General features: G+C 35.0%; 1 protein-coding gene across 4 annotated transcripts in view; it reads left to right on the top strand.

Moving 5' to 3' along the window:
* LOC130050049 (G-protein coupled receptor 83-like) overlaps positions 1-23,017 on the top strand; it is a 32,072-nt gene extending 9,055 nt beyond the window's left edge. For 2 of the 4 annotated variants that reach the window (XM_056148577.1, XM_056148578.1), the window contains exon 2: positions 20,886-23,017. In XM_056148577.1, coding sequence (XP_056004552.1) covers positions 21,037-22,305 — 1,269 coding nt within the window. In that variant the 5' untranslated portion in view covers positions 20,886-21,036 and the 3' untranslated portion in view covers positions 22,306-23,017. The remainder of the gene's footprint in view (positions 1-20,885) is intronic. The other 2 variants (XM_056148579.1, XR_008798430.1) reach the window with 2 other exon arrangements.
* Positions 23,018-23,407: the final 390 nt, after the last annotated feature.

Raw genomic sequence — 23,407 nt, forward strand, 5'->3', positions numbered from 1 at the left:
GTAGACTGATCAGCTATTGATTTAACCATAAGATATCATGTATAAACGTAAGTCATGGGTTCTCAAATAACCCGTCATTTGACATTTATGGAAATAACAGTAAATAAATCTCGAGTTTGTTACTACGGCTATCAATAATTTAGCCCAGTCCGTTAACATTCTAACTGACAAAACCCCACAATTCCCATGCACGTTTTGATATAAGTAACTAAAAAGAATCAAATAACCATATTTAAGAACTTCAAAGATTGACTGTATATTGGTTAACGTCCCTCTCGAGAATCTTTCACTGATATGGAGACGTTTAAGAAGAAATCATGTTTACCCCGTGCAAGTGAATCATAACGCAATTATTGCCCTATGCCCTAGGAAATAGCTGCAATCGATAACAATTCAACTAAATTGTGCTCACTATTTTGTAAGGTATCTGTCAATTAATCTGAGAAATAGAACTCGTTTAGGTGTATTTCCGGGTGGTTATCGTTTTGACATACAATGTTTACATTATCTATATCTGATAAAGTTGAAAACTTTACTCATACTGTAATCAACACATTTTACAAGGTAATCTTCTAACGATGTGTTTGAATATCGTATGCCATTTACTACACCGCTGAAGCATAATAACGAAGTTTATCGACGTATCTCGGATAATTGACGAGTCACTGAAAATTTTAAAAGTTCTGCACTTGATCAGACATTACAAAGAGATCACCATTCTATCAAATCAGAGATCAAGCATTTTTCTCTGCCCCCACAAAGAGGCAAGATAAGAAATGAATCCCACTTTTAATGTTTCACAGTGCAAGATGGAGAATACCATACACTGGTGCGTGATTTTAATAAAAGAACAAACCTGTTTTGCTTAAGCTTGGTTTTGTGTATTTGCCAAACCTATTCTCACAAAACTGTCATAATAATAAAACTGGTCTTCAATTTTGGGGGATTTTTTTAAATATTTACTGGATTTTCATACAAACAAGACACGTGACTGCAGGGAATGGCACTCGAAACAATAACATTATATTAAGTACTGGCGACATTTTTATGTGTATTCCCATTTGCTAAAAATTAATTCACTGTATAAACATAACAACAAACAACTCTTTCTTATTCGCCCGTGAGCGCGGACTGTTTCAACATATCATACAATCTATGATAAATTCTGCTACAAGATTCACATAAATAATGTACATATATTTTCATTAATCATACATTTCTAGAAGTGAGCGCGAAATACAACATTTTTGTAAAAATCAACTATAAAACGAGGTTATTTTCCAGATAAATATGTCGCTTATGATATCTTCTCTCTCCCTTCCCTAATTCTTTACCTCGATAATTCAGCTTTTGTCCATTTAATAAAGAGTTGTGACCATCTGTATCCAAGAGTACCCTGTGTAACCACTGTAACCTGGCCTTTCTCTCCAGTACCCCCTCCTTCTTCATATACATTTGTCAATCAAAGGACTTGTACATGCACACTGTCCAGTGAGATGATCAACATGAAGTAAATCAACTTTATGATATATCAGTCTTCTGTTTTCCCTTAAAAGTGGAAAAGTGAGAGGGGATTCATGTAGCACTCTGCCGTGATGGCTGTAAGAGAACGGAGGTTTTACAGCCAATATCGATACATAAACATCTATTATTATCTATAAAGAGATACAAATTTACTCGAAGCATTAAAGAAGGAGGCTAAGACAAGCTTATGCAATATAAATGTGATTTCGGTTCAGTCACTGACCCATAAGTACATACATGCTGTAACACCCTTTAAGTTAGATACTGAAATAGTACAATTTACAAACACACAAATTATTTATCTTTATTCATTCGTTTCACAGGCACAATACAAAATAAATATGATGTAATATTCATAGCCAGCCCACTCACTCCTCTTAAACGATGTTTGGGGGTATATTGGTTTCGCATCAGTCTCTGTAGACGAATGCTGTCTGGAGAATTTCTCGGAGGATTTTCTTTTTTTTCACTAAATGTTGTATACTGTATAAACCCTGTGCACCTGGTGTATCCAGATTGATTCGTTTAACTTTGAAAACATCGTGCGTAGGCATAGTAGAAACCCTTACTGAAAACGTCATGACTAGTGACAAAACACAAACATGCGGAACGTTCACATCACTTCTGACTGTAGAAGTTAAAACATGCATGTCTGTGGTAGTCAGGTGGTTATGGTGCTCGCTTATTTAAAGAACCCTCGATCAATGCTACGGTTGTTTATGGTACTTCACCTCCACTCGGTAACGTCTCAATAATGCTAAAACATTCAAGAAGATTTATTTCATATTTCTGTACATTCTGCCAGTCGATGTACATGTATCCCCCACACAACATTTGGGGTGTATTTATTTGGTCTTTGGTGATCAGGTCTTCCAACAGTCCGTCGGAATTCCCATGGACACGAATTGTGCTCCTTTGTTAGCTGACCTGTTTTTATATTCATATGAAGCAGAATTTATTCAGAAACTTCTACGCGAAAAGAAAAAATCTCTTGTTGTGGCCATCAATACGACATTTAGATATATCAACGATGTTTTATCAAATTACAATGATAACTTTCATTCATATGTCGATTCGATATATCCCTGCAAGCTCGAAATAAAAGACACAACAGAGTCATTCTCTTCTGCTTCATACTTAGATATTTTCTAACGGCAAACTAACAACTCAACTTGATGAGAAACGGGATGATTTCAGCTTCTCCATCGTCCACTCTCCATATCTATGTAGCAATATTCCATTATCACCTGCATATGAAGTTTATATCTCTAAACTGATTCTCGCTCGCGCCGGTAAGTGAGAAAGTTTCCCAGTTTATTTTCGGAAGGTTGGTGGTCTCTTCCCAGGAACATTGTATCTTGGTTCTCTCTTCCACCAATAAAAACAGGGCGCCACCAGATAGCTAAAATATTGTTGAGTGGCGGAAAACAGCAAAACAATCAATCTGAACTGATTCGATACGCAAGAGCTTGTTATGCGTATGGTCAGTTTTTAAATCGAGGCAAGCTACTGACAAACAAGTTGATGGTACAGGGGTTTCAACAGTCAGGATTTCGTAAATATGTGGTCTATGTTCTAACGATCTAGTTTGTCAATATAACATATCATTTGGTCAAATACTGTCTGCCGTGTTTCATACCGATTGTTAGACCGTTCGTGGCGCACTGATTTTGACTACGGATAACTGTTTACGTTATCAAGATATAGGCCTCACGGCGGGTGTGACCGGTCGATAGGAGATGCTTACTCCTCCTAGGCACCTGATCCCATCACTGGTATGTCCAGGGGTCCGTTTTTGCCCAACTCTCTATTTTGTATTGCTTATGGGATTTATGAGATTGATCACCGGTTTTTTTATCTTCATCTTTCATTTGATGTGTCTTTTTATCTTTTCGTCCGTCCATCTCTTGATTGGTTTCACTTTGTTAAGAACTTAGGTTCTTGAGCTATCCCATATTACGAAAATTCTTATGAATGTATTTTACATCTGTGATTGATGTGGTAATAAGGTTTGAAAGGCATTGGACTGTCTTCGGTCGTACATTTACTTGCATTTTAATATATAAGCCGTCGATCGGAAGATCTTCAACGGGTGAAGGTCACGATTGTGGGTCTTGAATTCCACTGATTGATTGATTGTCAGGAATTATGTGGCATATTTATAATTGTGAAGAACTAATTTCAGTTTTAAACTTTTCGAGTTACTGTCCAGAAACCATATTTGTCTGAAGTTTTCAATCTATTTTCGGTCACTGTGACCTTGACCGTTGACCTATTTTCTTCCAAATCAATAGGGGTCTTCCTTATCTGGTACCCAACAATATATTTAAGTATCATTTGATTCGGATTTAAACTTTTTGAGTTATCATCCGGAAACCAAATATTTCTGAAATTTTCATTCTAAATTCGATCACTGTGACCTTGACCTTTGACCTTTTTTCTCCATAATCAATAGGGGTCTTCCTTACCTAGTACCCAACAATATATCAAAGTTTTATTTGATTCAAATTTAAACTTTCTGAGTTATCATCCGGAAACCAAATTTTTCTGAAATGTTCATTCTATATTCGGTCACTGTGACCTTGACCTTTGACCATTTTTCTCCAAAATCATTAGGGGTCTTCCTTACCTGGTACCCAATAATATATCAACGTTTCATTTGATTAGATTGTAAACTTTTCGAGTTATCATCTGGAAACCAATTGTTGACGCCCAACCGCCCGCCCTCATCACCAAACCAATTAAGAGTTTTGACTTAATTCACCCTAATGCATTTAGAAACATTTTAGATCAGGATTTAATGGAAGGATGCGTCTACCTTTTGTGAGATTTTAAGGGGAGGGGGTTACTATGTGTAATTCTTTTTTTTTTCTTTTAGGTATTCCTCCCTCTAATTCTGTCTTTAGGAGGGGGATGTACATTCCCTGAAATAGCTTGTAATAATATGAAGGGTTTTCGGCACATTTTAAGGGGTCAAATACTGTATAGTCTACTATTTCCGTCTGGAATTTTGGGAAAATGGTATTCGCATTAGAGAAGTGGACAATATCTATATCCACTTTTCCCCCCGGAGATCAGAGTTTGATTCTGGAAAATGTGGAAATGTCGGAACCGGTGACGGTTTACTCAAATATGCCTGTATTTGCGTCATAAATTTATCACAAGAAAGTCTTACTCGTTGTTAATCCATTTTCACATGTTCTATGTCCCGGAAAAAATTCGATAATACGGAGTCGGAAAATTGGAAAAATTAGTAAGCACGCATTTTGGTTCTAGAAGAGCTTTTTTAACAATAATATTTAACCATTACGAGAAGTTTTTTTTGTTAGGTAAATGTTATATTTCGGTCGAAGCGTAAACCATCACTGGTTGCATCCAAACTCAACCACACGGCCAACCAGTGAGTGAAATTTGCGTGCTCGATCAAGCGAAGTGACAACCTGATATGAAGTTTGCAAAGAGATGTGGATTTAGGCTATGCCTGTTCACTTCTCTAAAGAGAATGGTTGGTTGTATATTGTTTGACGTCCCGCTCGATAATTTTTCACCCATATGGAATGGTAATAATCTAAAATCCGTAATAGATAGAAACATGGGGTCATTAGGGGAAATATAGTTTGATGAAAGCTTCGTGGAGGTCCCATCTTAAAAGCATTTATGAACTTAATCATTGAGACAAGGCAAATTTAATAACATCTATTTCAGTACCCCATAAGGTCATCCTCACCCCGGTCGTTATTGCAAAATTTGTCATGTATTTATGAACAGTTGAGATCCCCTAAAATTGCATATTGAGTCTAGAGAATTTTGTGGCATGTGAATCATGGGCCCGGGGATTACCCCCTTCTCTCTCTCTCTCTCTCTCTCTCTCTCTCTCTCTCTCTCTCTCTCTCATTTCAGGAATTGTCACGTCTTGAAAATAGTTTAATAAGAATAGCATTTCTAAACCATATATAAGTTGTTCTTGGAGGCAAGATAAATGCGTGCCATGTGGACCAGAGATCCCGGGATCAACAACCCCCACCCCACCCCAACAGACACTTATTTCAGGGATGGTCAAATGTATTTGGAAACATTCAGAGCCCCACCCCTAAGTCAAACTTTTCTTTGAGGCAGGACGAATTTTGTGGAAAGTGAATGAGCGCCGGCCACTGCCGGGGGCAACAGATACGTTATTTCTAGTGATATCACTCCGTATGGGAGACTTGATAATTTACGGATCAAAATTATGCCATGTTATAAGTAATGCTATGAATATGTATGTTTTCCTGTGGGACGCTTTTGGTAATAAAGCATCTGTAAGTAAAAGCAGTCCCACGACTTTTCCAGTACGGGCTTTTCTGATTCCGATAAAGCTCGGTAATCTCTTCAGAATCTATAGGAAAAAATTACCAATATATGAAGTAATGCGGATTACTAACGGCTTTGCATATCTTGAGAGCACGCACTAAAATGATAACTTCAATAATTGGTGATTATTCCAATAGGATCTTGCATTTGTTTAAATTTCATCCAACCGTTCACGGAGAATGTAAATCACTGCGTAAATGTATTCCCTGGAGCATTCATCAATATACCGGTACTATATTTTCCAAAATATTGGTCGAAAAAAGCATTCGTCAAATCCTTATCAGGACACGAACTAACATTATGAAATGTAGTAACAACTTGTCATCCGAATTTTCAAAAGAAGTTATTTTTACACTCTTCCTCTTGGCAACCTGTTCTTTATATAACATTTCCCTTTGAAATATGAAATGATTTGGATGTTCACTGACTAGTTCACATTTTTGATGTGACTTTGTTGGAATGTTTTAATGGGTTTTTTTTCTCATAAAGACAAACCCGGATAATTTCCATATCTACAAAAAAGGAGACATTTTATCATTGTTGTGCATCTGCTCGTTTTCCTCCTCTCCACCCTTATCAATGTGTACAGTCATTACAATATCCCGTGAAACTCGTGTTATATTTTATTTCTAACATTTATCTTTATATATATGAAGTAGAATACAGTAAACTAGTTATAGAAAATAATCAATAAAGATTAAGAAGGACCCTCAGATTACCCGAATGTTTCACTTATCTGAGGAATTAAACTAGCATTATTTATTTGTTAGGAATGACATGTGTGCAGCTGGTTGGTTTTCTCCACGGCATGGTTGTACTGTACTTTAGATAATGAATGAATAGTGTAGTTGACACCTGCGAGAGCTGTTGAAGAGAGATATATTTTTTATTTAAAATCATAAAGGCCAAGATAAATCCAATTAAAATATTCCTTCCGGCATTGCGCGGTGAAAACAGCAACAACGCACTCAGTCACATCGACACGGTATTGCTTCACTTCACAGCCAATTGTGGAACTGTCCCAGAGGTAATTTCGATAAGAAGCAAGCGAATTAGAGCATCTTGCCCGATATTTCCATGGGTAATGTTACTTGATAATTTGACAGTTTTATGAAGTTGGACAACGTTTTCAAAGATAATAACATAATCAAAGATTGATTCCGCTGAGACGTATTTTGTTTGCTAAGAATAGAAGTAATTAAAAGTAACGACTCTTTCACGTACAATTTCAGCTTTAGTTTTGTTAATGCTACGATGATTTGACAAAGTATTAGAAATCTTTCAGAAACATCAGCAAAATTAATATGCAATACCAAATACACTCAATAAGGATGACTTTATCGAAAAGTTTTAAAGCCGCAACACAATGCAAAATATATATAGTTAGAACGTTCCATGGACCATATTCATGCACTACATTTTAATGCAATTAAACTTTTGGTAATGTATGGAAATTTGTAGCCACTAATTTAAATGTGAATCCTCAGTATTTCGTGTTTATCATTTGATATAAGCAAAGAAATACTACAGCTTGGTTTCAAACGTAAAACCATATCAAACAGTTCACATCCTTACTTTTACCCTGTACTGTATGCAATGACTTAGAATCATACCACTCTCGTAGCCTCTTAATTCATCCGATCTGAATCCAATCGCGAATATTAAGAATGTTATGAAAGAAAATATTGGATTTAAGATGCCAACTAAATAATAGGTTGGACATATGACAAAAGTTTATTACGCTATTCATCGTTTTTCTTTAGGTGCTATTTGCATTTAATTGATATGTGGCTACATTGAAACCGATCTTAATGTACCCTGTGACAGTAATCTCATTGATATGTCAAATGAACATGTCTAATTTAAAACATTAGTGTCGTTCTTAATCCGTTTATACCCGGAATTTGATACTGTCAATATAATAAATTGACAGATAATGATATTAATACCATCACAAAAACACATGGATGACAATGATAGTCATGGGGACATTTTGATTGATTACATTCTATGGGAGAGATAGGAATAGGTATTAGAAATGGGCAGTTTTGTATAAGTAATATATAAAACATTTAGGTGTTTTATAGAAACGGGTTTTGTATATACACATGTATATATAAAACCACCACTTATTGGAATTCATTTTATGCACATCTGAATGTATCAGACACTGAATGTACCAGGCAGTGAGAGTCCCGTGGGAATCCAGGTTAGAATAGGTCCTCAGTACCCCCTGCTTTTCGTAATAGCCGACTAAATGGGGCGGTCCTTCGGATGAGACCGCAAAATCCTAGGTCCTGTGCCACAGCAGGTGTGGCACGATAAAGATCCCTCCCTGCTCAAAGGCCGTAAGCGCCGAGCATAGGTCTAAAGTTTGCGGCCCTTCACCGGCAGTGGTGAAGTCTCCATATGAGTGAAAGATTCTCGAGAGGGGCGTTAAACAATATTCAATCAATCAATCAGACAGTGAGATATCAATGTACCTGACTGGTGTCAGTCGGTTAACTCATGGTGTCAGCATACAGTTGTAATTGTGTATTTTTCGAACCTTTGGGTGTAGCGGAAAGTGAATTCCGTAACCACTTCAATGTAAAATCGTCAATGTTTGTGGGTGTGCAAATTTTGTTCCCCACTTTCAGCAAAAAGCGAGGAATATTAATTTTGGTTGTCTGTCTGTCCATCCGTCTGTGTCTCTGTCACACTTTCTTTTCCGGCTTTTATCTTTGAAACTCCTTAAGTTTTTGCAATGAAATTCCATACAATATCACACGGCCTCTCACCTCTGGTTGGCGTGGGTTCGAATCCCGCTCGCGTCGGTAAGTGAGAAAATTTCCCGGTTTACTTTCGGAAGGTCCGTGGTCTCTTCCCAGGTACATTGTATCTGAGTTCTCTCTTCCACCAATAAAAACTGAACGCCACCAGATAACTGAAAAATTGTTGAGTGTGGCGGAAACATCAATCAATCGATCCATACAATAATCCATATCACTTGCAAATCACCTCCATTAATTCTGAGGTCAGTGACCAAGGTTATAAATTCATGTTTTACATAAAATGGTGTCCAAATGATAACTTTTAGTTTTCGCCAAGTTTGTGCAATGACACTCAAGGTGATGAGTCTCTGTAACATGAGAGAGACCTCTATTTATGTTTAGATCAAAAGGTCAAGGTCACAATTTGTATAAGGTAAAAATGGATTCTTGTTACAAAACTAACTCGATCCCCCTTCTTACTACATGGAATAAGTGTTTACTTTTAAGAGCAGAAGTCTATGCTTTATGCCCACGTAATCTGAGAGTTTGGGACTTGTAGATTTTGGTCTGTTTGTCCGTAAAATTTTCCACCCTGATCATAATTTTTGAATGGATGATGATAGGGCTTTCATATTTTCATATTCCTTATTTTTAAGTTTTGCATGATAGGAATATATATCTGAGAGGAATTGTATTCAGTGGGTAAAATAAAGAATTTGACAAGCTATTTGATACTGAAAAAGTTCAGTGATAGCGCGTTCGCTTCGTAACCGGGAGGTCACGAGTTTGAGCCCCGCTAGTGCCATGGATGTATTACAGGGATGTGATTTTTCCTCTTTTCAGAGGAAATCCTCTGATTTGCTCAATTTTCGAAAAAATGAAACACTGGATTTGATCTATAGTGGCAGAAAAATGATATTTTTCCAGGTAGGGCGAGGTGTTTTCCTCCCTTTTTGACCAGTTTTCCTCTGATTTCTGAGGAATTCAGTTACATCCCTGATGTAAACACAGAGGTATGGATTGCTCCTTCTCTATACGTTCGGCATTTAGAAGTGAGAATCATAGACCTTTCGGGTATCACCTTAAAACGGAGATCCCGTGTCGCGGCTGGCGTTAGCAAGTTAAATAACCCTCATTGCTACGGTCATAATCCCTAAGCATATGTCTAAGTTTGTAGTACTTCACCTACAAATGGCGAGGTCTCAATAGGAGTGAACAATTTTCGACGGGACGTAAAGCAACCAAACAACAATTACCAATAAAAAATATTTTTTAAAAGGTTGTCAAGGGCAATAGTTCCTGTTAAGGTATTTTCTCCATTATATATAACTATCAAATTCCACTGATACCCACAATTAATTTATATATTTTTTAAAGTACCGGTTTTCTTTGAAATTTGTCATTTTAAATTTTTTTAATACATATTTTGATTATTCTGTTCAACAACAACTGTACCATTTTCTGATATTGACATACGTGTGTTCTACTATTTAAATCTTTAAAAAAGGTGGCAATATACACATTTTCTTTATTCATTGATTACATTAAAATATATTAAGTGGAAATACATTTTTTTCTACTTTGAACCCATAATAGAGCGACGTTACATGAAGATGGGATTACCATAATATGTGGCTACATTGATACCAATCTTGATGCAGTTTGTGACAATACTCGTATTCTCATGGATATGTTAATATTGAACACACCTAATTGCTTCCTATACTCGGTAATATCACGGTAATTATAGGACAGACAACGTCGTCATAGAACAGAAACATATATTGATATCAATATTAGTCATGTCAGTCTCGTTTAAAGTCAACATTTTGCAAATTCTGTGGTCGTTATCATGATCTAGTTTACCAAAACAACCTACCAATGGGTCCAATGCTGTCTGACGTGTTTCATACCCATTGTTAGGCAGTTCTTGGTGCACTGATTACTCCGTTTACCTGATCAAGACAAAGGGCACCCGGCAGGTGTGACCGGTCGACAGGGGATGCTTACTCCTCCTAGGCACTTGATCCCACCTCTTTTGTGCCCAGGGGTCCGTGTTTGCCCAACTCTCTATTTTGTATTCCTTATAGGAGTTATGAGATTGATCACTGTTCGTTATCTTCACTTTTCGTGACAATAATTTGATTTATGGCTTTCATGAACAATTAGAAGGTATGAAAATCGGTATGCTATATGGGTTACCTCTATATTTAAGTACATGTAAAATATTATCTAATGTATCCAGAAGGGACACCTTCTTTCCAAATTACGTAATGCATAGACCACCTAACTTTTATTTCAGTTTATTGACACTAGACCATACGGTTTACAGGCATGAATTGAATACAACCACATACAATTAAAAATAATAAAAGGTATTCAATGATTATAGACGTTAACATCCACGTACACGTATAATGATACTGCGAGTACAGTGCACGTGGTCACACAAAACACACACATCACACACACACACACTACACAACGCACACACATACACTACACAACACACACATATACACCACACACACACATACAACTTATACACTACACACACATACACAACACATACACCACACACACATACATGTATACAACACATACACTACACACATACACAACACATACACCACACACACATATATATACAACACATACACTACACAACACACACATACACCACTCATACACTACACACACATACACCACACACACACACATACATGTATACAACACATACACTACACACATACACCACACAACACATATATACAACACATACATACCACACACACCACCTACGCACAAATTTTAAAAGAAAAATATATTGATTGTAAAATTGTTTTCTGTTTCTAAGACTAAATAATTAAATAATACTTTTCAGTTTATATACTCCGCCAATAACTCTACTGTAGGCACTCCCAAAATCAGCTGTATTCGTCTTAAGTATGTAAAAGTGCATTACTTACAAATCGTACGTAATGCATGTTCTATTCGATTGTAACGACCCTGTTCTACGGCTAATCTATGTGAATGTAATCTATTCTTAGTGAATAAGATTTTCCGGATTATGTTTTGGTAAGGTAATACTGTAGATCAAATTACATATGACTAGTATTTTTAGATCAAATTACATATGACTAGTATTTTTAGATTAAATTACATATGACTAGTATTTTTAAACGAAACATCTAGAATATTTTTCAAAGAATGAGTTTCTATCTAGAATAAAAGTATATATCAGCGTTTGTTTCACTATTGCAAAAACGTTTTATGGGATTGTTAACAATTTGTATGAATACCAGAGATTATTGAAACCTAGAAAGCATAACTTATCTTTCACCTCAGATAACCATGAATTAGGATACGGGGAGGCATACATTTCTTCATATAATTTTATGAATATACAATTTTGTGTAGTCAAGCTCTTGACCCAATACACTGTACTTCAGAATGCGTAATTTTCTATGTATTTCTGTATTTTAAAAAAGTACACAACCCAGTTCTGTATAAATAATAAAATTTCACCAACAGTTATTAATTTTTAAGGACTTACGCGACGTGGCTGACGTTTTCTCCAAAATAATTTTTTATCTCCTCGATATGAAAAGTTCTTGAATAATTTCCGAAATAGGTTTAATTTTTTTTTTATTGTAGCAATATTACAATACTTCATATATCAACCTAGGTAGTTCAGTGGTTAGATCGCATAAATAGTAATGCAAGCGTCCTGGGTTCGATACCGGATTGTTCCAATGATTTTTATCTTCTTCTTTACAACACCTTTACACAATTTACAGAAATGCATAAGAGCTGACCTAATATAACATTTTTTTCTTGCAACATCTAGGAACTATCAAAATACACTAACTCTATAACAGACATGGTAATACGGTATTCCCCAAAATATTTTGTAGAAAAGTGAATTATACGCGAAATGTCACGAAAAATTATATATTATTGAGAAACGTCGCATATGTCCTTGGTTAAGATCAATTTATAAGAACGAGCGCGAATTACCTTATCAATATCCTTTCCAATATGGACACCCCAAAGCGAAAAGCAAAATAAGAAAAAAGGTCCTCTCTAATTTGAGTTTAGGAGATATGCAATGAAGTTTTTGATCTGGTTAGAAAATCAAGAAATGAAGCTACGTGGTAATATTCCCCAAAATATTTTGTAGAAACGATATAGAATGTAAGTGAATTATACACGATATGTTACGAAAAATATATATATTATCCAGAAGCGTCGCGGATGTCCTTGATTAAGATCAATTTAATTTACAAGAACGAGCGTGAATCACCTTCTCAATATCCTTTCCAATATAGAAACCCCAAAGCGAAAAGCAAAATAAGAAAAAAGTCCTCTAAAATGTTGATTAGTGTTTGTGAGGTATGCTATGAAGTTTTTGATCTGGTTAGAAAATCAAGACATGAACCAGAACACAAAGCTAAGTTGATTTCTCAACTCTTTGATTAAACATTTCTACCAGAAAAATAGTAGCGAATTGTTAACCACGCAAACAAACAACTCAAACTTATGACAAATGGGATGATTTCAGTTTCTCCATCGCCAGCTTCCCATATTTATGTAGCAATATTCCATCATCACCTGCATATAGTGTTTATGTCTCTCAACTGATTCGATACTCAAGAGCTTGTTCTGCTTATGGTCAGTTTTCAAATTCTAACAAACAAGTTGATGGTGCATGGGGTTTCAACAGTCTCGTTTAAAGTCAGTATTTCGCCAATTCTATGGTTGTTGTGACGATCTAGTTTGTCAATACAACCTATCATTGGGTCAAATGTTGTATGTCGTGCATCATACCGATTGTTAGGCCGTTCTTGGCACTCTCTCCATTAAAATCTAATATTGGCCCAAAACTATGGGAAATACTCTTGAGTTTTACTGAGGATAATAATCTATTGAAATACCAATCAAGAATCCTACAGCTTTTAACTGTTCAACATGTCAATATCTTTGACAAAATCGTGTCTAGTGTAGACAAAAGTGAAATCATCTGGTTCCGCTCATCTGGTTTACACAAACGGTATTCAACATACGTTAACTTGTAACAGCATACATTTTTTATTCCATCTCTTTAATCACCAATAAAAAATCGCGATGTTTCAATAATTTGCGAAAGATCTTCGTAGATACATAACCAAGGGGCGAAGACAAATTAATATCGACCGGAGTATCTGTAATATAAAAGTTATTAAGAGAACACTGCAAATACAAGATGTAGAAAGAAGTTTCCTGAGAACGATTTGTCTTTGATAGAAACTCATCTGAACCTCTTTCTATTCCCTTTAAATCAGTTTAGATACACTGCCTGATTGGTATTCAGGTTGTTATTTATTGCTGTCTATAACGCATATACAAAGGAAGTCTCAAAGCAAAATAAAATTCATCTTCAAGCAGATTACTGCACATAAAGTATGCAATGCACATTTTCTCATGAATTGTTTTTAATAAAATTGAACTTGCAAATAACAGAGGCTTTAACATCATTTCACGTTTGAGTTCATTTTGTTAATTAATAAAGAATTCATTTTATTTTGTTAATAAATGATTTAGATTTTCTAATCATTCTATATCTTTTGCGTTATAGCCTACCATGTTAAATCGTAGCATTCTTTATCGTAGACGAAATTCTATTAATCTCTACCATAGGTTAAATTCTAATAATCTCTATCGCAGGTTGAATTTTAACATTTTCTATCACAGGTTAAATTTTAATATAATTTTTTCGCAGGTTAAAAGTAACTTAAAACCTAACTACATATGTATCATCAATGGTAGAATAGTCAAAGCTGTTGGTAAAATCAAATTCATGGTGTGATGCAAATCTTCATCAATGTTCCAGTACAAACGGTACGTCCTGAGGGGGCACGCACAATAAATGTCGGATTCTGATAAATCTCTCAATTCTCGAGTGGGACATGATTGATACTTGTTATGCCAACTAGTAACCACGTCATGGTCTGGCCATAATCTTGTTTGTGGTGTGGAGTGTATTTTTGAGAGGGGGAGTTTTTTGTTTTGTTTTTTATTAATTTTAGAAAAAGAAGTTGAAAGTCAAGGGCACATATGTACAAATATTTTTCTAAGTTGCTTCAAAGACCAATGTAATAGAATTTCCATATACATGTAGTCTAAATAAATGTCTGTCCTCGTAGTGATGTTATACAATTCTCATTTTGTTTCATTTCTGTTCTCTTAATGATACCAACATATTTCTATTTGATGACAAATAACTATATATAATAAATAATTTTCGTTAGTGTTCCGTTACATTTAGTTTCCCCTTTTGTATTATATATATGCGCATCTGGTGCATCAAAATTGATACCTTATAAGTTTTACATTACGACCCCTGGGTCGAGACCTCTGCTGGTGGACTGTTAGTCCCCGAGGGCCTCTACAGCCCAGTAGCTAAGTACTTCGTTACTATCTTGAAAATACGGATGTATATTTAATTGCTGGGATGAAATTTAGAATTTCATTTCAAAATTAAGGTTTATCTCCCTCATTCATAGCTCTATCCTTGGACGAATTTGGCTCCAGTTTTTGGCACTCTAGTTTTCCTTTTAGCTCTTACAAGTTTATTGTTATTTCGAATTTCCAAACTGTCGGCTTGAGCATCACTGAAGAGACCTTATTTGTCGAAATGCGCATCGGATGCATCAAAATTGGTACCGTACAATGTATAAGTCTTACATATTACAAATATTTCACAGAATTATTCCGTTTTCCATCATTCCTTATCTGAATGCAGACAGCATTGCTCCTTCGGCATTTAGAATCACGGGTCTTTAACATGGAGGCCAGGCGATGGCACGTTAAAGAACCCTCACTGCAACGGCCGTAAGCGCTAAGCATAAACCTAAAGTTGTGGTACTTGTGCTATGTCACCATTCTTCTTGGCTTTACATAAACATTTTTTTGTGTAGTACACAGTAAATTTGACGCTGTCCCCCTTTTTAATGACGAAATATACTGAAAGGGGAACGCAACCCCAATTTTTTTTTTTTTACATGATAAACGATAGGATTAATTATATGATAAAAAATTGTCATAATATTCTGTTGATATACGGCCTAGATAAGCTTCAGTACTAATTTGAAAGCGTTAAAAATTGAAATTCCCGCCATCTATAGAGGTTGCCATGGTGTGGAACTCTGTCATATTCAAGTCTTCAAAAATCAATAATTTTAACATTATACCGTCTTTTGAACGGTTTTGATGAGATTCTAAGAGCATCAAAGATATGCATGTGGTAAATTTTTACGAATAAATAGGTTGATGCATTCCGGTCAAGCTGTTAATTGCACTAATGCGAAGGGGAGATGTGAAGAATTTTTGTTTTTTAATTCTTGACCCAACCAAGTCATCTGAAAACAAAAGACTATGTAAGCTGTGGATCCATCATTTGCGTAATGACAAATTGAGGTTCAAGACATTTGTATGAAGAAATGTGTACCGTCTGCCTGGTCTGCGACTCGACTGAAGTCTTCTGTTCTTAATTTCTTCTTGCGAAAAAACGGCTTCAAGTCTTTACGGCTCCAAACTTTACTGTTCGTGACTTGTCATGTTTACAGTGCTGCTGATGAAATAAACCGGAACCGACGGTGTGACATCATCAATTAAACTTCGATGGCCGTTCTCCTAGCGGCGGGTAATTTAAGATAAATGATAGCTTAATATTGACTTCATCGTTAAACAAGAATTCTTGTTCTTTAAAGATTATCATATACGATATCAGTAATACTTTATTCATAAAAGCAACAATTTGGTTAGGGTTGCCTTTCCCTTTAAAAGACGTTTGGCAGAGACAGGAGGTTTCGATCCTGCCAATCCACGACTTACCACGGAAGAAAGGGGAGGTGATCATTTATTACGGAAACAAATTCAATGTATTTATTTATTTCAAAGAATTTTAACGTCATAATCACATTTGTTTTCTGGAATCTCTGTGGCGTTTGTAATGACGGAATTGCTGTAGTAACGGAGTGCAGGTATATTTTTTTTAAATGAATAGGGATTCTTATGAAGCACAAAAAATATATATGCGTAGGTTTGAGCTTCCGCTTTGAAAAGCCTTTCCACTCATAGTTACCAGTCCCACCCCCACTCTTATCGGCAGACAAGCAGTTCTTGACAGAAATTAAAAAGAAATAAAAGATCTGGAGATCGAAAGGAAATTGCGTTAAGCCGAGCTTTTCTATTAAATTCCCACAATTGCTCGATTATTTCCACATAAAATATGGTTCCTAGATTTAAAAGATACAAAATAATTAACAGCCATAAAACAAATATATAACATATACCGACGTAGACAGATTCGCATGATTTTAAGAACGTTAATTTAAGAAATTGCTAATACGCTGTTGATTCGTGTAAAGCAGTAACGGTACTCAGCATTTTTTGCGCGCATTAGACGAAGACAGACGGTGTTTGGAGGTCTTTAGCTATGTTATAAGCAAAAGAGTTATTAGTATGCAAAAGATGAGAAAGATACGAAAGCCCAAAAGGCTTAATCGACATTCAAGAGAAGTTCGAAATTCCATATCAAAATATAAGTCACTCTATAGGATTTATAAAGAGACAAAATATTTTAATCAAGCTCATCAAATATAACCGATCGTCATCTTTATGGTAAGATTAGAGGTTTGAGGTTATTGTACATAAATTTGAAATATGATAGAAAGGCAGTGAAAATCTCTATCATTTATGTTGTGCACGGTAAACGTTAGGGATTCGGTGCACTTTTTATGTTTTGTTGAAATTCAAAACTATGTTTTCTAACTAATCAAACAATTATCGGTCGCAATCGCTGGGTTCATTCTAATAATTTTACCAACATTCATTTGTTATTTTTCATTTTTATATGCCACTTTTGTTTCCAGTAAATGTTCATATTGTATTTTATCGCATTTTTTGGGGTAACATATGAGATTGATCACTGTTCGTTATCTTCACCTTTCATTGTGGACAAGAGAACTGTTGTTGTCTAATACTTTAGATGTATTGCATTCATTCCAAGATGCGAATATACGTATCGATATTTATCTTTAGGACTCGCATTGTTTCGTTATTTTAAACGTTTTCTGTTATGATTTAATGGAAACAGAGCTGCAATATTGTCTTGTATTAATAGCGAGGTTTTAACATAATTTATGTCATTATATAAGCTTGCCCCAGCTCCAACAAATCTAACTCTGGACCCGCATTTGTCAACGAGTCATTGAATTTGATGACATTAACCCTAATAAGTTATTAAATCCTGCATTTTATGTGAACCAGGTTAAATAATGACCAATACACCTTATATGATTCAATGGAATTGAAGGTTATATGAGAATATTAACCGATGACACCCTGTAACAATTTATTCCGGTTTTTAAAAAAAAAATTAATCCATATGTTTACCCACATACTCTTTTTTCGTTTAATTGATTGTAATCTTAAATCTATTTAAAATAAAGAAAACTATACAGGTAACAGTTAACTATGACAGAAACATTATAATGTAAATACCGGTATTGATTATCGTGTTTAACCAGACCCGTAGCTGGCAATTTCTAAAAGGGAATGGGATGTGAAAAGTAAATATCTCCCCCATCCGTTCATTTTTATTTGTTTAGAATGACCTAATATCTGCACACTTTTAATGAGATACCCACACAACTTAAGGCTGGCTTACAATATAAACGAGATTCAGTTGTTGGTACTTTTTCCAAAATGTAAAATTTCAAATATAATCATACACAAGGTTGCTATGATAATTCATTACAGTTTGCAAATGTCTGCGAAAAGCAGCGATTGTAAACTCGGAGGGTGTGTATTTCACACACGCATGCGCGCGCACACACACACACACACACACATCCGCGACATTAAACGTCCTTTTAAAAAAGACTGAGAGTATAGAATTGATCATTTGAATTGACTCGGACTTTCACATAAATTTTAAAATGCTCAAATGTTTAGTGTCTGCAAGTCCCATAGAATTATTTTGAAAAGGGGACTACTAGTACCTGCCTCTACAAGTAATAACCTCCGTCAACGTCCCTACGTTCCTTTTATATCTCATAATGAAAATAAATAAATGAAATGAAAATAGAATGAAATTAAAAGCAAACAATATATATACATGCAAACATATAATGAAAGTGTCTCCGCTGAACCTCTGGCGGCTGGAGTATAATAGTGCCTAACCTATTGATCAATTTAAAAAACTGAAGGAAAAAAATCAGACCAACATTTCATTTTAAGGTTATTATGAGGTATATTCATCATTGTTTGACCTGGTTCACATAAAGTGCCGAGTTAAATGTGGGAGCTGAAGCAAGTCCCCCCAATTGAAAATTCCGAAAACTTATAGCATATCTATATATGGTGGCAAATTTCTGCCCCCTGTATGCAAGTTATTTTTCTATAATTTATGTCTACATGCAAGATAAATATGTTGACATGCAGGATAAATATGTCGACATGCAAGAAAAATATAATCAGAAAAGAATTTGTAAAATATTCCATTATCAAATATCGCCTTCATGTGACTTCCAAGATGCTAGATGCAATTTATTTATGTTGACATACAACTTAATTATGTTGACATGCGAGATAAATATGCAGACATGTAGCATATTCATGTCGACATGCAATTTATTTATGTTAACATGCAACTTACATGTATTTATGTCGACATTCAACTTATTCATAGTGACATACGAGATAAATATGTCGACATGCAACTTATATATGTTAACATGCGATATAAATATGTCGACACGCGAGATGAATATGCAAGTCGACATATTAATCTGGCATGTCAATATAAATAAGTTGCATGTCGACATAAATAAGTTGCACGTCAATATAGATAAGTTGGATGTTGACATACATAAGTTGCATCATAGCATTATTGAAAGTCACATGTGGGTGATATTTGATAATTTAAAAAAAATTCCAAAGCCTTATCTGATATGTTGCATGTTGACATGATTAATTATCTTGCATGTCGATATGATCTATAAAAATAACTTGCAAATAGGAAGCAGAAATATGCCACCATATATGTACAGTACATCTACAGGATACCACCTATCACATTTCAAAATGTTAGTTGTTTACTGCTTAAAATAAAAGAGGGGTTTGAGGAAGAAGAAAGTGTGACGGATGGACGGACCAGGGTAACAAAAATATATCCTAACTTTCTTTAGAAAGTGTGTGTATGAAAAAAAAAAAAGAAAAAAAACGATTAATGCCTACATGTAAATGATATTTCAAATATTTATTTATTGCAGAAATGAACATTTACGTGTCTATAGTATAATATGAGAAATGAATATATTTTTAAAAAGAGGCTATAATCTAGTGTGTAGATACATAAGGCCTTTAACAATATTGGAGGACGTGTGATTATACATGTATAATTATTAATCAAGGAAGTAATAAATCTCCAACAAAAGAATCCGTTGCTGTTGAATTATTGCAGTTTATGTTCTAAAAGCTGTTTAATTCGTTGATATAATTACAAAATAACCTTCCCAGATGTCTATTGTGGTCTGTTTATCAATTCTGTATAAATCCGGTTATTATTATTATTTTTTTTTTTTTTTGCAGTATCTAAGAAACTCATTTGTAACGTACACTATTTTAGATAATATATGTAGGAGTATACAGAGAGAGTGCAGGTGTACATGTACTTATTATCGTGTTGCTGATTCATGTAAACTATTTGAGATATTTATATTTAATGTAAAGGGATGTTTTTGTTTTAAACTATACAGTAAAGAAAATAAACGACCATCTGTACTTTTATCTCACCGCCTCATCTTACCGAAACACAACATCATTAGCCATTCGGTCTAGGCACACATCTTTTAAAATGGTAACAATACTAGTTATACATTATTCACGTGTCTTTGAATAAGTGAATCGTTAATGGTGGTATGCCCATTTGGGTTAACCGTAGTATCATCATCACTGATAATTAGCTCTTTATTTATTAAAATATTTCTGTTGTTAACAAAAGCAAATTATATCGTCTTTGAACGATTGAGTGATTGTTAATTTTCTTTCGTTAGGGCCAAATAATTAAGAAATCATAAAACGGTAAACACCTTGTGAAAACAATGCTTTAAGACTTTTGAAGTGATCAAATGAACCATTTAACTTTTGAACAGGATTATATACACCTGTTCGAGTTACTGCAGATTTATGAATGTTTTGTTATCTTTGCAGGTGAAGAGGATCTAAAAGACTTGTTGGAATCGCAGGTGAAATAAACTGTAAATCCGATTTTGATATCAGAATACAGACTTGGTCTAACATTTACCTGTTCTTGTTTTAACTCAAAGTGCACACAGAGTGGACATCTGCGGATGCTGATAAAATGGATTATTTTGACCATTTAGAGGATTTTTTAAAAGAATTTGAAAACAAATCTGAAAACCTTTCGGCGGTGGCTGCGTTCCAGTTGCACATGACAAACGACACGAACGCTACCAAGATTAGTAAGCATGTCGTTGGGAATATTGTTTTGATCACGGCATACGCTATTTTGATGTGCATTTCTTTATTTGGAAACAGCATAATCTGCTACGTAATCATTCGCAATAAACGAATGTACACGGTGACCAATTTTTTCATAGCCAACATGGCTATATCTGACTTGTTCGTCACGTGTTTCAATGTCCCATTCAACATTGCTAGACACCTAATGGAAGAATGGCCATTTGGAAGCTTTATTTGTCATTTGACGAACTTTTCATTGATGATATCGGTGTATGTCTCTACATTCACACTCACGGCCATTGCCCTCGATCGTCAGTACATCCTGTTGTATCCTCTAAAACCACGAATAACCAAGCGGACTGGACTTATAATTTTGCTGGTGATATGGATGGTATCTTTCCTGTTGTCTTTGCCGTATGGGATTTATTCTCAAGTGACAGATGTCTTCTTCATGATTAAAGCAGTTAAACGATGCAGATCTGTATTTCCAGAACCGAAAGAAGTGTTTGAAAAGACGCTGACCATGTCGACAACAATAATTCAATATTTTATTCCACTAACCATTATAGGTTTTTCTTATGGACGGATAGCGAGGAAGTTATGGCTCCGAACTCATCTGGGAGCAGTAACGCATTCTCAACAACAATTACAGAATAGAGCAAAACGCAAAAGCATCAAACTTTTAGTTGCAGTGGTGGTTGTTTTCGCACTCTGCTGGATGCCTTTGAATTTATATCATATTCTGACCGATTTTCACCCCGACACCAGCGTTTTCAAATACGATAGTACAGTGTTCTTCGTTTTTCACTGGATAGCCATAAGTAGCACTTGTTACAACCCGTTTGTTTACTGCTGGATGAATGAATCCTTCCGCAAAGAGGTAAAATCCCGCGTAGCATGCTTTAGATCTCGCCACACAACTTCCTGGCGCAAACAAGATGGTTTGCTAGGCAGATGCGACTTCTTTTATCGGTGCAGAATGAAAACAATGTCCGCTATATTACGCTCAGAATCTACTTTCAGTACCATTCCGTACTCTAACAGGTCCTGTTTGGATTCGTCAGGCAAATCCAAGGACGACATTCCTTTATTTGAAACAAGTCATACAGTGTTTACTGATATTTCTAATGCTACTCCTGAGGATTAGATTTTGCTTAGATGTTTTCCAAGATGTATTCCATCCAATTTTATATTGCACTTTATTTTGGTGTACCTATTAATGAACTTTTTGCACGTTACATAACGCCATCTTTGACCAAGGAAATCACATAAATATATATTTTAAGAACATTCTTGTTGGTTATATTTTTACCCGTTTATCTATAATATAAAAGATGTAAATATATCGTTTGCTTCTTTGTTATTTTCTAAATTCCGAATTTTCTTCTTCAAAGTGTCGTGGTGATCTGCCCCGGGAGGATCTGGAGTTATCAAATTTCCTAAGGGCCCGGCAGCTTTCCAGGTGTCAAAGAGTTTCTGTGACGCATGGGCAAACTTTTAATCATACATAGCCGCCTTTCAACTAGTCCGTATATTTAGCGATAAATCACTAGGACGGATCAAATTTCTGACTATACAAGCTTTAAAACTATTCAACCATCGGTAATTTGTAATTATGTATCAGCATTATCATTATGTCTATTTCTAATGTTTTGTGAACAACTGCATTTTATAAAACGTGTTACTATTTCTATTTTCATTCATTACAAGATTGTGTCGGTAATAGCAAAGAGTGGCTTACGAATGGTTGAAAATTATGGTGTTTTCAAACATTAATTTAGCGCCAGTTTTCGCACATGAAAGATTTGTGACTACATTTATGCCTTATTGAAATTGAATAAAATTATCCCTAAAATGACTTTAATACTTTTTAAAGCACTTTATATTGATCAATTTTGTCGACTGAGCATCATTCTGACATGGTTTGCATATATATATATATATATATATGATATAACGTTTTACCTGAAACATACTGATTATTTTGAAGAAAAATTGCATATACTCATATTCTTCAATCATTTTTCTCCCGCAGATATGTAAGAGTGACCTGTTGAAAAAGATTCAGTATCTTTCAAGAATTTGTTATTGGTACATGGTAGAAAAACTTTTTTATGTTCACCAGGTGAACGTTTTTGAAATAAAAAACAAACGCTAAAAATATCGTTTTCTATAAAAAGAAATATTGGCAAAACTACGCTTAATTCCAGACCTGAAATTGTAAGTAGTTGTAGAAAATAAGTAGTAAA

This window comes from Ostrea edulis, chromosome 9 (genome assembly GCF_947568905.1).
Source record: "Ostrea edulis chromosome 9, xbOstEdul1.1, whole genome shotgun sequence".
Lineage (NCBI taxonomy): Eukaryota > Metazoa > Mollusca > Bivalvia > Ostreida > Ostreidae > Ostrea > Ostrea edulis.